General features: G+C 37.6%; 1 protein-coding gene across 1 annotated transcript in view; it reads left to right on the top strand.

Moving 5' to 3' along the window:
• Smyd3 (SET and MYND domain containing 3) overlaps positions 1 to 19,055 on the top strand; it is a 711,836-nt gene that overhangs the window by 541,685 nt on the left and 151,096 nt on the right. The window contains exons 6-7 of the mRNA XM_026390740.2: positions 11,365 to 11,432; positions 12,942 to 13,044. Coding sequence (XP_026246525.1) covers positions 11,365 to 11,432; positions 12,942 to 13,044 — 171 coding nt within the window. The remainder of the gene's footprint in view (positions 1 to 11,364; positions 11,433 to 12,941; positions 13,045 to 19,055) is intronic.

The raw sequence follows: 19,055 nt of genomic DNA, 5'->3' as shown, positions 1-19,055 counted from the left end.
ACTGACCTGTCTGGTGAGCACTATAACAGTGTGCATGTGATTTCTTTTTAAACTAATATTTCATTGTCCCATACTACTCTCAGAATTACTGAGGGTAGGGTTCTCATTATACCTCCGTATAGCTTCAGAACATGGCTTGTGTAGGTCACTGAATGAGTGTTTGAAAAAAAAGAGGGGGGAAGAGAAAAAGGAAAGAAAGAAAGTTAATCCTTTCTTTACCACTGTATCTCCAGCCCACTCCCCCAACTTTTTAAATTTTATTTTCAGTTATTAATGGATCTGTATTTTATTTATTTATATGTGGTGCTGAGAATCAAGCCCAGTACTTCACACATGCTCTGCCACTGAGCCACAACCCCAGCCCTCTAGCCCCTTTTTTATTTTATTTTGAGACAGGGTCTCCCTAAGTGAGTTGCCCATGCTGGCCTCAAACTTATGAACCTCTTGCCTCAGCCTCCTGAGTAGCTAGGATTACAGGCCTGCACCACTGGGCCCAGCCCAGCAAGCATTCTTTAAGCACTCAGTATGCTATACTAGTCCAATATGCTCACCAGTAAGAATAAAATAGAATTTCTACCTTCTTAGAGCTCAAATATAAAGAAATAGGTGTCCTATAGTGCATCAAATGCTGGAGTGGATGTGTGGGTGCACAAGGCAAGAAGTCTTTCTTCTCTAGATGAGCAGGTCTAATAAAGGCTTCTCCCCAGAGGGGACTTTGGCCCTGGACCTCAAAAAAGCAGTGATAGTTCAATGGATGGAAAAGGGAAGAGGCTATTCAAGGTTGAGGGACCTTCCAGCCCTGCAGAGACTTGAAGGCATGAAAAGTAGACAATTCAGAGAGAGGGCAGCATGAGAGGGCAAACTCCAGAGAAGAGAAGGGAAGAACTGGGGTGAGGGGATCAGCTCCACACTCAGCAGCCAGCCTCTCTCCTACAGGCAGGGGCTTGTTTGTCTTTTGAGCCATGCTTCTGCAGTGTTTTCTTACTCATTAACATCCCACCGATCTATTCAAAAAAGTCATCAAACTTTACTTTCAGGGGCTGGGGTTGTGGTTCAGTGGTAGAGCTCTTGCCTAGCATGTGCGAGTCCCTGGGTTCGATCCTCAGCACCACATAAGAATAAATAAACAAAGGTTTCGTGTCCAACTACAACTAAAAAATAAATATTTTTTTAAAAAACCTTTTAGCAATGTCCATTACCAAAAGGAAGATATGCTTAATCTACTTTTCCAAATTACATCCTCTCTTCACATTCTGCTGAACTCAGGGTGAGGGAGGGGATCTCTCTTGTGGATTCCAATAGGAACTCCTGAGTGGGTGCAGCTCCCTGAGCTGTTATTCTATTTCACCACCAATTTAGGAATCTCCTCAGGAGAAAGCTTCGGAATAGTGCCCTGTATGCATTAAGTGACTGGTTTAAAATGGTACCAGCTGAGAAGATAATGATCAAATTGTGTCCTTGTATGGAAGCCCCCTGCCCCAGTCTGTTCTGTGTACCCAGCCTTTAAGAGGTGCTGGAGGAAGAAGAAAGAACAGGATTGGGCAGGGATTGAAGCCATGGTTTATTTTCTTTTTTATTTCCTTCCATATTTCTGAAAATAAAGAAGTGTGCCTTGAGGGATCATAAGAGGGACTATCTGACTTCAGCCTAATTTCTTGTAGCCTTTGCACTGTATAATTAAAGCTATGACTTAATATGATTTCTTCCCTGACTCCTGCCCACTGGACAGTGTCTAGGTATTGGGTCTGCATGGGCAATCACAGGACTGTCCTGCTAAGGTGCCCCCCACCCCACCCAACCCGTCTGCAAAAGCCCTGGGTCCTAGTCCTGAAAATAGCTTCATGCATGTTGTAAATGAGTCATGCACCATTCATATACTAGAACATGAAATATATATGTTTCTGGGTTTCACTCCTAAGATGTCAAGCACCATCAGTACAAAAAGCCCTTGTTTGCCAACCATTGTCTGTGAGAGAACATTCACCTTAATTTCTACATAGCAAGGATAACCGCAGAATGGTCTGGAATTTATCTTTCATTTGGGAATTACATTAAGAAGTTGTTGGTGATCAGTCTTAATTTTCACATGGATCGTTTTTCTGTAGTTTTCTTTTCTCCATTAGCTTGATGGGAAAATGCAGTTGATTTGAGCCACACACTCTGCTACATTTAATTCAGCCTCGGTTGGGTGATGTACATACCACCTAGCACAGTGCATTTGGGAACTCAGTACCGGAACTAAGACAAATTACAGTGAAGAACACTGGCATTGCCCCAGGGGTGAAATTCTGCACCAATTATGTGCAAAAAAAATAATGAAACTAGATTATCATGTAAGGGAACATATTTTGGAAATCGAAGCTGCACAAAAGAATTTTTCAGTAAGATCTATAGGAGAAAGTTGAGTTTATTGTGATAAACTTTTTGGGAAAGAACATGTCTAAATGAAACTTGTAAAAGAAAAGGCATATTGGAAGAGCTGTAGAAACCTACAACAATATAGTATAATAAATTATTTAAGAGTACCAAAGTAGTTCTAAACCTCAGGATGTGTGTGGGAGGAAGATTAAACAATGAAAATTGTGTTATAGAGCTTTCTACTTTATACAGATTTGACATACATCTATAGTAAGTGCTTTTTCCATCAAATCATTTTAAAGAGGTGAAATGCCAGGTAATAGACTTAGAAAAAAAACAACGGACAAATTTGTGAATATCATTCCTGTTTAGCTTTCTATTATCAAGGATAGATGTTTAAAGTATAATAAGTTCTGTGGTGAGTAAAGCCCTTGGGAAAGGAAAATGTGGGTGAGTTTTAGAAAGCAAGAATGTTATCTAAAGAGGCTCCATTTGCTAAGTTTGGCACTTTGGCCTTGGGAGAGATGTAAAATAATAGGCACAGTTTTCTGATTGCTCTTCCCTCACTTATGATATTGGCTTTGATGTTGATTTCAGCCTTGGTAAGTTATTGTTGACTATTTTGTATGCCTAGCATGTGTTACATATCTACTTGTGGTCAAAGCTTGCAAAGTGACAGACATCATTGCAGTTGTAGAAACAATTGAGTGTACCAGGGACATATGTCCAAGTATATTGTTATGTCACTGAGAGGAAGAAGTTTTCTTAACTAAGATTATTTTATTTTACTTTGCTTATGTGATGAAGGGAATTTGTAAAATACCTTCAGTAATGTTCACATATAAAGAAAAATATTTTAAAAATTATGTAAAGAAAAAAATTAAAATTTTCCCATTTAATAAATGGTCTATGTAATTTGACTTTTTAAATTAGTTTTTGTATCAAGAAACATTATTTATCAACACAAATTTTTAAATCAACTATTTTTGATTTGGGTCTTAGGTAGTCTTTTGCACTCATGATCTGATGCTCAATATTCTTACAGGTTTTCTGTCAAGAAGCCAGCTAGGTTATGTTTTATAATTTTCACATTTCTTTTTCTAAATGAGGTAAGAGAGAGATTTTAGGAGGCTTGATGTGAGCACATTTAAAATGACACACTGGAGACTTTAATAATCTTCATGCCATCCACATAAAATTATGTGTTCATTCTACGTTTTCTTTCTAACATTTTAAAAATACTAATGAAGTCTTGAGATGCTATATAAAGGTTCCAACCAGATAAGTCATTATATGAGGCATCTTGAAACAAATTTATAGAATTATCTTTTCTTTTATGTTCATCCTTGTTTTTCAGTACCTTTACTTTCTACATTTAAATTCTTTTTAAGTTTTAATTCACCAATAACAATTTATGGGGTACACTGTAGTGTTTTGGTATATGTATTCAATGTGGTATATCACATGTGAATATAATTTGATATATGATTGAATCAAGCTTATTAACATGTCTGTCATATCACATCATTTTGGGGGATGAGACACTTGAAATTTGCCAATGGAAACTTTGAAACATATAATACATTATTATTAATAATTATGTTGTGTAGTGGATTTCAGAAACGTATCTCTCCCCTGAAACATGGCACCTGTTGACCAACATCCTGCTTCCCTCTACCATTATACAACTACTATACTTCTATGAGTTTGACTTTTTTTATTATATATATAAGTAAGATCATGTGGTTTTTATCATTCTGTGCTTGGCTTATTTCACTTAACAGAGTCCTTCAGGTTCATCCAGGTTGTCACAAATAACAGAATTTCTTTCCTTTTTAAGGCTAAATAATATTCCATGTGTCTATATACCACATTTCCTTATACACTCATTCATTGATGAACACTTAGGCTAATTCTGTATCTTGGCTCTTATGAATAATGATGCAGTGAACATGAGAGTGTAAATAGCTCTCATTTCCATTCTTTTAAATGTATACCCTACCCAGAATTGGGATTTCTGGATTATATGCTAATTCTATTCTCAGTGTTTTGAGAAGCTCTATACCATTTCCATAATAGCTGTACTAATTTACATCTCCACCAACACTTTTCAGGGCTTCTCTTTTCTTCATGTCTTCACTAACATTTATCTTTCATCTTTTTGATGATAACCTTTTCTAATAGGTATGAGGTGATGGCTCATGGTAGTTTTAATTCACATTTTCCTAATGATTACTGATGTTCAACATTTTTTCATGAACTTTTTATTCAGATATCTTCTTTTGAGAAATGTCTATTCAAGTCTTTACCTCCTTTTTAATGGGATTGTTTTCTTGCTATTGAGTTGAATTCCATATGTATTATAATATTAGCCCCTTATCAGATGTATGGTTTGCAAATATTTTCTTTCTTTGTAAGTTATTGCTTCACTCTGTTGTTTCCTTTGCTGTGCAGTTTAATTTGATGCAGTCCCACTGGTCTGGTTTTTGCTTTTGTTTGCTGTGTTTTCAGGATCATGTCTACTTGCTCTTTGTCCTTAACCAGTGGTCCATTAGGTTTGCAAATTAAATCACATGTGACTAAGAAACAATAGAAAACTCTATAATGTCAGACCACCACAAAGAGGCAGCTCAGAGTCAATAAGCATGGTCCTTTGCACCCCTGGCCTTAACACATGCCCATTGATGGAACATGAAGGTTTTCTAGCAACTTCCTGATAAAGACTAAATATAATGGTTTTAGTTATTGATTTTTAAAAATTGAAATAGAAACAGATGCCATTATAAACCTTCTAGAAACACTTCTGTTAATTCACCAATAATAATCTATGGAGTAGAGTGCAGTGTTTTGATATGTGTTTACCATCCTCTGGGAAACACTGCCTCTTCTCTCCTGAGCAGACCTTCCTCCCCAGCCCCTCTCTCTGCCATTGTTAATTCTAGTTTGGAGATTGCAAACCTCCAATGTGAGTGGAGGTTGAACTGAGTCCTGAGTGATGGATAAATTTTTGCCACACAAATAGGAGAGATTGAGGAGAAATTTCAGTTTCTTAAAGTTTAAGATTCTGGAGGAAAAAAAAAATCAGTATTTAATAAAATGTCATACTCTGTGGGAGGAGAAAAATATACCCTGACTAAAATACTTATTGTGCTTTTCTAGTTTCAGAATTATGAGTTCTAGGTCTAGAGGTGAGGGTGGGGGGCATTTTCCATGAAAATTTCTGCTTTTGGTTTTCATCTCTGCCAGTTCTTCCCACTTCCATTTCTTCAACCCACCCAGCTTAATGAAACCAGGTGCAATAAACTCTTCTGAAAATTCACCTGTAGTCCCTCTAGTCAGTGAACTCTGTGTCTAAAATCCTGTGTGCCAAACATTCTACTCATGAGGTAATTAGAGAAATAAAGACAACATGGATGGGCATTGAGGAAACCGCTACACATTTTTGTTCAGAAACTGAGTTTCCTTGTATTTGTTTTGGATTTTATTATGTTTTTTGAAATTGGAAGAATTCTTTGACATGGGCTTTGTGTCAAGTCGGTCATTGAGACTCTACTGTGGTTGGGTTGTAAGTTTTCTTATAGATTCAGCTACTGCAAGGTACAGTGGTGAATTTTCCTTGTGTCTCAAATATCTCAGTTTATCTGCTGCCACAAGAAAATCTACAATTCCATAAACTTGAGGGAAAATGTAAAATTTGAATATGTGGTATTTAACATGAGTAGGTATGTCTCTGAGGTGCTCACTTTGTGTTTGGCATTGATTGCTATTTGTATCTACTCTCCAGGGGGATTTCCACCTCAGAATGCAAATGTTGGATTCTGCATCTACCTGCACCAAATGACATAAGAATTTTGTTTCATAGAATATTTTAAATTTCATTTTGGTTGTTTTTATAAAATATAAGGGTTCAGGAACCTTGTACTCACTAGATTTTCTTTGGTGCATTATAGTTATACATACATAGTGAGGTTCATTTCAATCCATTCGTGAATGCATGTAACATAGTTTTCTTCATTTTAATTCCCAGTACTTTCTCTCTCCGACTTCTTTCCCCTGATCCCCTTCTTCTTTTCTATGGGTCTTTTTTCTGTCTGTCTGTCTATCTATATCCATCTATCCCATTCTCCCTCCCCCATCTACTCTGTTGATGTCCCTTCTATTTTCATGAGAGCTCCATTTTTTATTCATTTTTTTCTCTTTAGCTTCTATATCTGAGAGAAAATGTTTGACCTTTGACTTGATCTGACTTATTTCACATAATATGATGTTCTCCATTTCCATTCATTTATAAAGGACATAATTTCATTCTTGTTCATGGCTGTGTATATATAACATTTATATTACATTATATATTATTTATTATAACATACATGTTGTGTATATATAACATTTTCTTTATCTGTTGGTCTGTTGATGGGTACCTAAACTGGTTCCATAACGTGGATATTGTGGATTGTGCTACTGTAAACATTGGTACGCATGTATTACTATAGTATGCTGATTTTAGTTCTTTTGGATAAATATCAAGGAGTGGGTCATATGGTAGTGGGATCATATGTAGTTCCATTCCTAGTCTTTTGAGGAACCTCCATATTGTTTTACAAAGTGGCCAGCTTATTGGATTTTAGATTTTTGTCATCCAGCAAGGCTGCAGTATTATAAACATGTTTTCTTCCAGTACTAGGGATTGAACCCAAGCATGTTCCACACTGAGCTATACCCCCTACTCTTTTTATTTTTTATTTTGAGTGAAGATCTTACTAAGTTTCCCAGGCTGGCCTTGAAGCTGAGATCCTCCTTCATTAGTCTCCCAGATTGAAGGAGATATAGGCATGCACTACCATGCCCTGTGGTATTGTTTTAAAGGAAAAATTATGAAGAGTAAACAAAAGTCACATTTAATAGTAATGAAATGATTATGAAATAACATGCTTCATTTTTTAGAAAGAATTCTTTAAAAAGATTTTTTTTTAGTTGTAGATGGTCATAATACTTTTATTTTATTTATTTATTTTTACATCGTGCTGAAGATCAAACCCAGTGCCTCACATGGGCTAGGCAAGTGCTCTACCACTGAGTTACAACCCCTAGAAAGAATTCTTTAATCTAATTGCTCATTGGTGCCTAACTGCTCTTAATCAAAATAATCCCATTGATATACTTTTCTAAATGTGTCTTTGTGTGAAGTATTCATTCCTTTATTGTGTACTAAGGACAATTTCCTTTAAAAAGCTGTTTGTACAAAGTTAATACTTTTAAAATGTGTAAAATTTATTTACAGACTTTATTTTCATCATTTTATTTCTTAATAAAAGGAAACAATTCCTTTCAACTTAATTCCTTGAGCACACATGGATATATTATCTACCTACTCTTTCATTTAGAGAAGAAAAACCCTGAGAGCTACCTCATACCCATCATGGCTACCAGTGGTACAGGTCAAAAATAGTTTCTGTAAAGTTCTTAATTCAGGTAGTGCAGAATGGAACCAACATTATTAATAATAGTGAAAGTAGCCCCCCCCCAAAAAAAAAAAAACTGCACTGTCTGTTCACCGGCTCAAGACTAACATATGACTGTCCCTATTTGTATTGTGGAATTGAAAGATGGGAGTGACAGATTGATAATAGTGGAAATAGACAAAGAAAAAGAAAGAGGAAAGTAAAGAATAAAAGGAGAAAGTGCAAGAGAAGCCAAAAGGAAGGAGTGTCACTTACTCCAAACATGTGGAGTGTCATTCACTGATTTCTTCATTAATTCACTTGGCAAATATTTACTTCATGCCTAGTATATAAGGCTGTTGGTCATAACAAGAGAATCAAACAAGTCCTTGTGCTCATCTCATGAATAAGACTGTCATTTCATCCCTTGGACTAGTAGAAAAGAGGATGAAACAAAATATAAGCTAGACTAGAATGGACAAAGAGATATGACCCGTTCCATACAAAGATAGGACACCTAAGGACAAGAGGATGGAAGATTGACTTCTACTCAATCCCATTCATGGCCCAGAACTCTACCCATCTCTCCCCCTCCACATCCACAGGGTCCCTATGAGTGGTTTCTGGCAGCTTCCCTGACCCTTTTCTGGATGTTGGTCCTCTGGAGATGCTGAGGACCACACCCACATAGCCATCCATTTGAAATAGGCCTATTGTGTCTTCTATGTACCAGGCATTGTGCCAGCCATGGTGATAGTGAAATACTGTCTCTTCCCTTTGAGTATCTTACAGTCTGGTTGTGTATGGTGGCAAGTAAATGGGTAAATAATGATCTGGTATGAGCCCTGCTACTAAAGGGATAAATAAGAACCATGTAATGAAGATAAAAGTTTTACCAGAGGAAGAGACTACCACCTTGACATTTTCCCATTAGCTCTTCCTCTTTGAAGAGAAAAGTTTTACCAGAGGAAGAGACCACCACCTTGACATTTTCCCATTAGCTCTTCCTCTTTGAAAATGCCATCAGAATAAACCTATTTTGGAAAAACTTTTAATTTGCTTCATAGTTCAAAAAATTAATTTTGGTTTGATTCAAAAGTTAGCAAATTAGATCTGTTTGTTCTGTTTTTTTTTTTTTTTTGATGGTGGACTATTTCAGCTTAAGTTCTAGTATGCTTTAAAATATGTGTTAAAATCCATGACTCTCCTCCAAAATGTATATCCATATCCATTTTAATATGTTTAAATTTTTTAAAACAGGATCTTTTGTCCTGTATTTTTATCATCCATTTTATGTGTGTGTGTGTATAAACACATAAATGTGTGTGTATATGCAATACACTGTTGCAGTTTAATGCAAAACAGATGCTCATAAAGTAATTTAAATGGCATTTGTCTAAAATATGTGCATATATACCAATTTATTTCCTGATTTGAAAATGCAATTTTATTAGACTTTTACAGGAAGAACGCCAAATTGTGGTAGGTTGCACTGGATTTCATGAAAGGGCTATTTGGCACAGTGGAAGAGCCTCAGAAGACAGGACACTTTCATATTTTGTGTTGTTTCATATAAACTTGATTCAGAGAAATTCGTTCTTACTGCTTTTTCCTTTACAGAACTTTATAACAAGTCAGCATCCATTTGTGGCTCTAGTTCATCTCAAGTCTGTAATGACCTCTTCTGCTTTCTTTTTGATAGGCTTTATTATGTTCCATCCTAAATTTATATCACCAGCCCTAACTGTCCCCATGGACTCCATTGGCTTACTCTCCGGCTTGACTTGGATATTAAATGGGCCATTTCAAATTTAACATGACTAATACAGAACCATGGGACATTCTCCCTGCTCCCTGCAACCAAGCCCATGCCTTTTACATCCTTCCTCGCCTTCATGAGTGGCAGCTGTATTTTTCACTTGTTCAGGCCCAAATTCAAGCATTATCCTTGACTCTTTTTATTCCCCATAAACAGCTCTCCAGCAAATCCTCTTGGCAGTGCTAACCAACATGTTCCCACTTCTGTTGCTACCAACATCCAAGCCACCATCATTTCTCACCTGGGCTATTACAGTGACTGTGTTCTCTACTCCCATCCTTGCCTTTTAATAGCATATTTTTACCCACCAGCCAGAGTCATCCTTTCATAACAGAAATCCACTCATTCCTTGGCTCTGAATCAATCCAGGGACTTTCTGTCTTGCTCAGAACACAATCCAAACACGGCTATCTGGCCTTGTATGATCTAAATACCTCTCTGATCTCATCTTACCCTTCTTACCCGCTCTGCTTTGTCCACCCCAACCTTCCTACCATTACCCTGGGTACCCATAAACACTCTCACCGCAGGGCCTTTGCAGTTGCTCCTTCTCCTGACATGAACTTAAACTGCCTAAGTATGCATGTGCTCATTTCTCCTGTCCCTTCAGATCACTGCTTAAATGTCACCTTACCCTAAGGAGCTTTCTTCACTTTTTTTCCCCTCTCCATTTTACTTTATCTTATTTCGCTCTTTAGCATTTATCCACATGTGACATTTTTCTGTTGTTGGGTTAAAAAAAAAAATCTGTCATTCCACAGAACTTAAGTTCTCTTAAGACAAGTACCTTGTTCTCTTCTTCATTGCTCGTGCCCTGACATCTGTCTTGGGCAACATTGTGTGGCCAAGACCTAGATTTTCTCATTCCAAGTTCAGTGCTCTTTCCATGATTCTGTGTGGCGTCTCATACACTGACCTTACTACACAAATAAGCACAGTGATCTTCCCTTCCTTCCTTGCCTCGTACTAGGGATTGAACCCAAGGGCTCACAACATACTAGGCAAGCACTCTACCCCTGAGCTGCATTCTCAATTCTTCTTAATTTTATTTTGAGATAGGGTCTTGCTAAGTTGACCCAGGCTAACCTCCAATTTATAATCCTCCTACCCCAGTATCCAGAGAAGCTGGGATTACAGGCATGTGTCACCATACCCACATGTCTTTTATTTCTTTTTCTGTATCCCCCAAAGGATAAGAGACACATAGCCAGTGAGGGGTCCCATGTAAAGGGGTCCCTAGTAAATAAAGGTCATGGCTTGACTGAATGACTTCCTGTGCTTATGGTCTGTGATCAGTTTGGGTCATAAAATCACTCAGAGTGTGCTTTACTCTTTGTAGGACTAGAAGGCTGCTATAGTTTTCAGACACAGTGGCATTTGGAAACTGTAGGCAGTTTGAGTGAAAAATGTAGGTATAGTTCTCAATAAGTAGCTTACTTATATTCTGAATTTTGAACATTTCTTCCAATTTTGGGAATTGGGGTGGTGAGACTACAGTTAATAGTTGCTGGGATGATGCAAACCTGTTTCTCCTCCTCCCAGGATGTTGATATTTCTATACTTAAACACCTGTTGTCTTCATGGGGAGTGTGCCCCAGAGCTCTTTTGCAAATCAAAGAGCATCCATATTCGACTTGGATCTTTCCAAAAGAACTTTTAAAAGGCTCCCATGTTTTATTTTGAATGTTTTTATTCTCTTCTTACTGAAGTTTAGTCACACTGATTCTCTCCCCTTTGTTTTTGCAGGTGATCTGCAACTCTTTCACCATCTGTAATGCGGAGATGCAGGAAGTTGGTGTTGGCCTGTACCCTAGGTATGGCTGATGGTATTTCATTGACTAGAAGTCACATCATTAATTCCTACCCAGTTCCCCAGCCTTTTGGAGGTAGAAAAGCTGTTGCAGCAGCTGGCTTAAGAGTCAAGCTCAATACCTAGTGATAAATTATAAGATGTAAAAATGTTAAGTCATAAAACTTCTATACCACATTATATGCTGTGGTATTCATGAAGAGGAGGATCTCAGACTCAAATTCTTGTTCTTAGTGGGGTTTGGGGAAGGAAGTTGAGGATTGTGGTGCTCACTAACCATCAGGATGAGGTTTGATTTTTTTTTTCCCCAACGCCTACCCTTATCTATTCCCAACCTCCTGGGCTCAAGCACAGGATGCTTTCACCAGATTTACTGTCCTGTACCAGTGGGTTTAATTTTGTCTTTTGAGCCTCTTCACTCAAGGAGGCCAGAAAACTTTCAAGTTTGGGCCTCTGGAGGGTTCTACTATGGTGATCTCTCTCCCCAAGCTACTAGACTATTCTTCTACAATCACTCCTACTTTTGTTTTGTTTTTTTATTATTAGGTCCCATATATAAAACACCCTTTCTTATAATGAAACTGTGAATAAGAGAATTCAGCTTCTTATTTCTCTCCAGTGCCATTAGCTGTAGATCAGTTTTGTTGATAGTGATTCTCAAAAAGCAGGAACATAGGATGTTCAAAGCATGGGCTCTGAGTTTAGACCACGAGTTTCAGATTCAGTCACTACCTTACTAGGTGTATGTTCTAGGGTAAGTCATTTAACTTCTGTGTATCAGTCTCTTTAATTATAAGTGATCCTTATAAGGTTGTTGTGATGACTGAATTTATAAAAACATGCTGAAGTACTTTCTACATAGAAAATGCTCATTCTGATTATCACTTTATGTTGGCAATGTAAATTCATTCCATTTCCCATGTGGTAAAAAAAAAAAAATGTACCTCCAAGATAATAAGATGACTAGGCTGTGGTTCAGAATGCAGCAGGATCTATATAGCAAGACTGCCTTAGCTTACTATATTAGAGGAAGTCCTCCTAATTATTCTTCAGTGTGGAAGACTAGCATAGGCTGCTGTACCTCCAACAGAGCTCAACAAATGAGATCCTCTGGGGGCAAGGTCAGTATAACCTTGGCTGCAGTGATTGCTGCTGCAACCTATTATCTTAGAGACACTTTCTTTGCTAGTCCGATTTTCCCCCATTTCATGTTGGGTACCTAATGAAACAACTACCTTCTCACCCCTGTCCCCGAAAGGACTAAAACCAAAAAGTTTTTATTAACCAACTTCCCTAATTATCCTCCATCTTGGGAAGCATTTTACTTCATATGAAGTGGGCATGTGACATTTCTGTGAATGCATCCTCAGCCCTCAGTGCACTCTGAACCTAACCCGTCTCTGTCCATACCAGCCTATAGTGTCTTTGCACATGGCATTTATTAAATGTAGCTGTTTGACTCTATCAACTGAGCCATGATGGTCACCTTGTTTTAATTTTTTCTTTCCTTTAGTATGTCATTGCTCAACCACAGCTGCGACCCCAACTGTTCGATTGTGTTCAATGGGCCCCACCTCTTACTGCGTGCTGTCCGAGACATTGAGGTGGGAGAGGAGGTAAGGAAATCTGTGCTTCTCATTACCCAGCCTCTTTTCCTATGAAAGAATCTTTCAGTGTGGTCATCCTAAAACCATTTGTGCTCTAGAGAAGCTTTCCATTTTCCTTCAGCCAATGGGAAGATATGTAACACAGTCTCCTCTGTCCAGCAACCTATCATATGCCAACTATGGAAGGGCTTTATTTTTCAATTGTCATATTTCTGGATGATGATATAGTTCTATTGCACATATATGAGAAGTGTTTATGTGTGTGACAGAGGGTGTGTGTTTTATGCACATGCATAGGAGTCATTAAATCTTCTCAATAGCAACAGCTCAGCAGCCTGTCACATCTCTGCAAATGATCATTCTTCTGTGGGTAGGGCAAGCAGCCCAGCTTGTGAATAGTACGCTCAGGACATACTTATTCTCAAGGCTGCTAATTGCATTTTGAAGATAATTACACATTTAAAATCCCATGTTAAGAAAGCAGACAGGTTTTACTCTTTTTGGCTGTCATTGGGGCTTCACAAACCCATCAGCATCTCTGGATAATTGTTTAAGCAAAGATGCAGAGGGAATGGAGGACTGGGAACATGACCTCCAGCAATAAATTGTTCTTGACCCTTCCAGTTTTATAGACAGCCAAGTCAGTCTCTTTTGATGAGGAAACTTTGCAGAAGCCTGAGGTTACTCAAGATATCTTGTCTTCATATAGGCTGTTCCAGGGCTACTGAACCTGAACCTGCATAGAGTTACTTAGTTACCACCTGCGTTTAGTTCTTGGTTGTAGATATTTATGTTTTGTAGGATCCAGTTTCCTTCTACCTTCTAATTTGCTAAAGTGGATATTTATTGTAAGGAAAACAGAGATTTTATTGCACTTACTCAGCATACAGCTCATAAAACCTAAATTCAGAGGTATCATGTTTTATGAAGACAGGGATTTGGCTTTGACAAGACTCCTTCCAAACTGATTTTCAACCAAATAAGGTTCCTCTTACACAGCAACTTGGTGAATTTCCGGTTTTTAAGACCAGTTCACTAAGTATATCAGGCTATTTGTCAATGATATGGAGAATTTGAATTTAGTTTTTTGGGGCCATATGTGACTTCAAGGCAGGTAAGAAAGTGAACTACCATCTATTTTTGGCAGTATCAATTTAGAGGCTGAAGAGTGGCTGCTCCTGTTATTGATGATGATGGTGGTATTTTAGTGAACTTTGAACAACTAAACAAGGGCTGGGGCATAGTTGAGGTAAAGTGCTTGCCCAGCATAGCCTAGGTTTAACTCATAAGGTCCTAAATTCATTTTCCAGCACAACACCCAAACAAATCACTTGACAAGCAAACAAAAACCTCTTAGAATGGTTAGAGTTCTCAAACAAAACAAAACAAAACAAAACAAAAAAAACACTCTTGCATCTTAATGTTTTTAGTCATACTCACCAGTCATTCTTCTTGGCTGGTTTTCACATTGGTGAAAGAACACCTCGTCTTTTGGTGCTATTTTCACTTTTTCGCATCAGTTTCTTTCTGTCTCTGGAACAACAAGCAAATCCTTCCTTTGGCGTAAAACAAAACAATTCTGCTCAGCATTAGGTCCTACAGACTCAGATATTTTCTCTGTGGTACTTATTCAAGGCATCTTCTCAACAGCAAGAGGATTCTGCCCTTAAGTCCTTTTTTATTTTTATTTTTTCCCCTCAGTCTTCAAATATCCTTTATTAGAAGACTATGCATTACCTTCATTTATTGTAGTTCAAATCACATATAGTTATTACTTTTATATGAAAACACTGCTTGCATTTTCTTTTCTTTTTTTAAAATTTTTATTATTGGTTGTTCAAAACATTGCATAGTTCTTGACATATCATATTTCACACATTTGATTCAAGTGGGTTATGAATTCCCATTTTTACCCCATATACAGATTGCAGAATCACATCGGTTACACATCCACTGATTTACATATTGCCATACTAGTGTCTGATGTGTTCTGCTGCCTTTCCTATCCTCTACTACCCCCCCCTCCCCTCCCATGTTCTCTCTCTACCCCATCTACTGCAATTCATTTCTCCCCCTTATTTTTTTTCCCTTTCCCCTCACTTCCTCTTATATGTAATTTTGTATAACAATGAGGGTCTCCTTCCATTTCCATGCAATTTCCCTTCTCTCTCCCTTTCCCTCCCACCTCTTGTCCCTGTTTAATGTTAATCTTCTTCTCATGCTCTTCCTCCCTGCTCTGTTCTTAGTTGTTCTCCTTATATAAAAGAAGACATTTGGCATTTGTTTTTTAGGGATTGGCTAGCTTCACTTAGCATAATCTGCTCTAATGCCATCCATTTCCCTCCAAATTCTGTGATTTTTGTCATTTTTTAGTGCAGAATAATACTCCATTGTGTATAAATGCCACATTTTTTTATCTATTCATCTATTGAAGGGCCTCTAGGTTGGTTCCACAGTCTAGCTATTGTGAATTGTGCTGCTATGAACATCGATGTAGCAGTATCCCTGTAGTATGCTCTTTTTAGGTCTTTAGGGAATAGACCGAGAAGGGGAATAGCTGGGTCAAATGGTGGTTCCATTCCCAGCTTTCCAAGAAATCTCCATACTGCTTTCCAAATTGGCCTCACCAATTTGCAGTCCCACCAGCAATGTACAAGTGTACCCTTTTCCCCACATCCTCGCCAACACTTGTTGTTTGACTTCATAATGGCTGCCAATCTTACTGGAGTGAGATGGTATCTTAGGGTGGTTTTGATTTGCATTTCTCTGACTGCTAGAGATGGTGAGCATTTTTTCATGTACATGTTGATTGATTGTATGTCCTCCTCTGAGAAGTGTCTGTTCAGGTCCTTGGCCCATTTGTTGATTGGGTTATTTGATTTCTTATTGTTTAATTTTTTTGAGTTCTTTGTATACTCTGGATATTAGGGCTCTATCTGAAGTGTGAGGAGTAAAGATTTGTTCCCAGGATGTAGGCTCCCTATTTACCTCTCTTATTGTTTCTCTTGCTGAGAAAAAACTTTTTAGTTTGAGTAAGTCCGATTTGTTGATTCTTGTTATTAACTCTTGTGCTATGGGTGTCCTATTAAGGAATTTGGAACCCGACCCCACGATATGTAGATCGGAGCCAACTTTTTCTTCTATCAGATGCAGAGTCTCTGATTTGATATCAAGCTCTTTGATCCATTTTGAGTTAACTTTTGTGCATGGCGAGAGAAAGAGATTCAGTTTCATTTTGTTGCATATGGATTTCCAGTTTTCCCAGCACCATTTGTTGAAGATGCTATCCTTACTCCATTGCATGCTTTTAGCCCATTTATCAAATATAAGATAGTTGTAATTTTGTGGATTGGTCTCTGTGTCCTCTATTCTGTACCATTGGTACACCCGCCTGCTTTGGTACCAGTACCATGCTGTTTTTGTTACAATTGCCCTGTAGTATAGTTTGAAATCCGGTATTGCTATACCACCTGATTCACACTTCCTGCTTAGAATTGTTTTTGCTATTCTGGGTCTTTTATTTTTCCATATGAATTTCATGATTGCTTTATCTATTTCTACAAGAAATGCCGTTGGGATTTTGATTGGCATTGCATTAAACCTATAGAGAACTTTTGGTAATATCACCATTTTGATGATGTTAGTTCTGCCTATCCATGAACAGGGTATATTTTCCATCTTCTAGATCTTCTATTTCTCTCTTTAGGGTTCTGTAGTTTTCATTGTATAAATCTTTCACCTCTTTTGTTAGGTTGATTCCCAAGTATTTTTTTTTTTTTGAGGATATTGTGAATGGAGTGGTTGTACAAAAAAACCCTTAAAATTGTTTCACTTAAATAGTAAACCATAAGTCCCTCTTAGATATCAGCTTTTTGCAAGAATTAAACTTTCACTATCATACTGAACATACACCAGGGTGAATGACATTCCTCTGCTCAGTCCTTCTCTCTGTCCACCATTTCTTCCTGTCTTAACACTATGTATCCTTCAAGGCCTTTTCAAACACCATCCCTTCTGTAAAGCTTTTCCTGACTTCCCATATTATGGAAAAGTCTTCTCCTCTGAGTTCTTCCTTTTAGTGGTTATTAATATATATATTTGGCATTTATTCTGGCTCTTTTGGTGATTTCTATATTCAACTATGAGCTGCATGATGACACATAGTTGGGTCTTGTTTATTTCTATATCTCCTAGCACTTAGCCTTGTACTCCAGAGGCTTCGATACCTTTGTTGAACTGACTCTGTCTTAATTGAGCATACTTTAAAGACCAGCAGTATTTCTCAGTAGGGCATTGTTGGCATTCTGCATGGAACAGTTCTTCATTGTGTGGGACTATTGATCACTGAAGAAGACTTGTGTCTTTAGTCCCTGCCCAGGTAATGCCTGTAGCCACCGCCAGCAACCAAATTAACATCAATGGACATTTAAAACTGACCCTTGGAGCAGAGATAGGAGAAAGAGAACCAAGAGAAAAGTTATTTATATTAATTGTACAAATTGTTGGGACTCACTGTGATATTTCTATACATGCATATAATATGCATTCATCTGTGCAAATACCCTCCTTCTACCTGCAACCTCCCCTCCTCACCAACATGCCTCTCAGTCCCTAAAAGTCCCTTTTAATTTCTGCCTTCCACCACCACCCATTTCCCTTCTCTGTCTCTAGTGATAACAATTCTATTCCATTCTTCTACAAGTTGGTTTATTGGATTTCTTAAATGAATGAGAACATATGGTATTTGTCTTTCAGTGTCTGGCTTGCTTCACTCAACATAATGTTCTCCATGCTGCATCCAACATAATGTTGCTGTCAATGACAGAATTTTACTCTTTTTCTTGGATCAGCAGTATTCCATCATGTAAATACATATTTTCTTTATCCATTCATCTGCTGAAGGGCATCTGGGTTGATTCCATATTTTGGCTCTTGTGAATAGTGTGGCAGTGAACTTGGAAGTGCAAGAATCTTTTTGGTATAAAGACTCCTTTTGGTATATACATAGTAGTGGAATTGCTGGCTCATTTGTTGTTCTGTTTTTTTTTCTGTGGACTTCCCATACTGTTTTCTGTAATGGCTATACTAATTATACTCCCACCAGCAGTGTATAAAAGCTCCCTTTTCTCTGCATCCTCACCAGCTTGCCTTTTTGGTGATGGCCATTGTAACTGGGGTGAGATGATATGTTACTGTGGTTCTGATTCACATTTCTCTGATAATAAATGAAATTGAGCTTTTTTTTGTTTTTGGTTGGGCATTTGGTTGTCTTTTGAGAAGCATCTGTTTAGATCTTTAGACTACTTTTTAAGTGGATTGTTTGTTTCTTTGGCATTCATCTTTTTGAGTTTCTTATATATTCTGAATGTCAAATCCTTGTTAGATGTACCATTTGCAGATATTCTCTCCCTTTCTTTGGTTATCTCTAAATCCTGTTGATCATTTTCTTTGCTGTGCAGAGGCTTCTTAATTTGATGTAATCCCATTTGCCTATTTTTACTTATATTTCCTGTGGTTTGGGGGTTCTATTTAAAAAAATCATGGCCTACACCAAAGTCTTGTAGGGTTTCCCCTGTGTTTTATTATAGTATTTTCATAGTTTTTCAGGTTTGAGATTTAGGTCTTTGATCCGATTTGAGTTGGTTTTGTGTATGATGAGAGAAGAGGATCTGGTTTTATTCTTCCGCATATGCATATCCAATTTTGCTAACATTATTTATTGAAGAAACTGCCTGAGAAAAGACATTTTGAGGCATTGATTAAGAAGGCTAATTCCTATTTATTGTGCAAAATTAGTTTTGGCTCAATTGATTAAGGGAATAAATTTAGATAGCTTGGTATTTTTATAGCATCAACTTTGTATTTTGTCTTCACCACTCACTAAAACATCCCAAGTTTTAATGTGGGTTGTCTGTGACGTAAGCATCAGAATATGGGTTTCATGAGCAAGGGCTAGTAGTTCCTTAAATATAACATCCTTAGCTTGTATTTGTCGAGGAAATGAATGAGGCTTTCTAAAG

This window comes from Urocitellus parryii, chromosome 9 (assembly GCF_045843805.1).
Source record: "Urocitellus parryii isolate mUroPar1 chromosome 9, mUroPar1.hap1, whole genome shotgun sequence".
Classification (NCBI taxonomy): Eukaryota; Metazoa; Chordata; class Mammalia; order Rodentia; family Sciuridae; genus Urocitellus; species Urocitellus parryii.
Note: the sequence above shows the minus strand (reverse complement) of the source record. Positions and strands in the feature narration are given on the sequence as shown.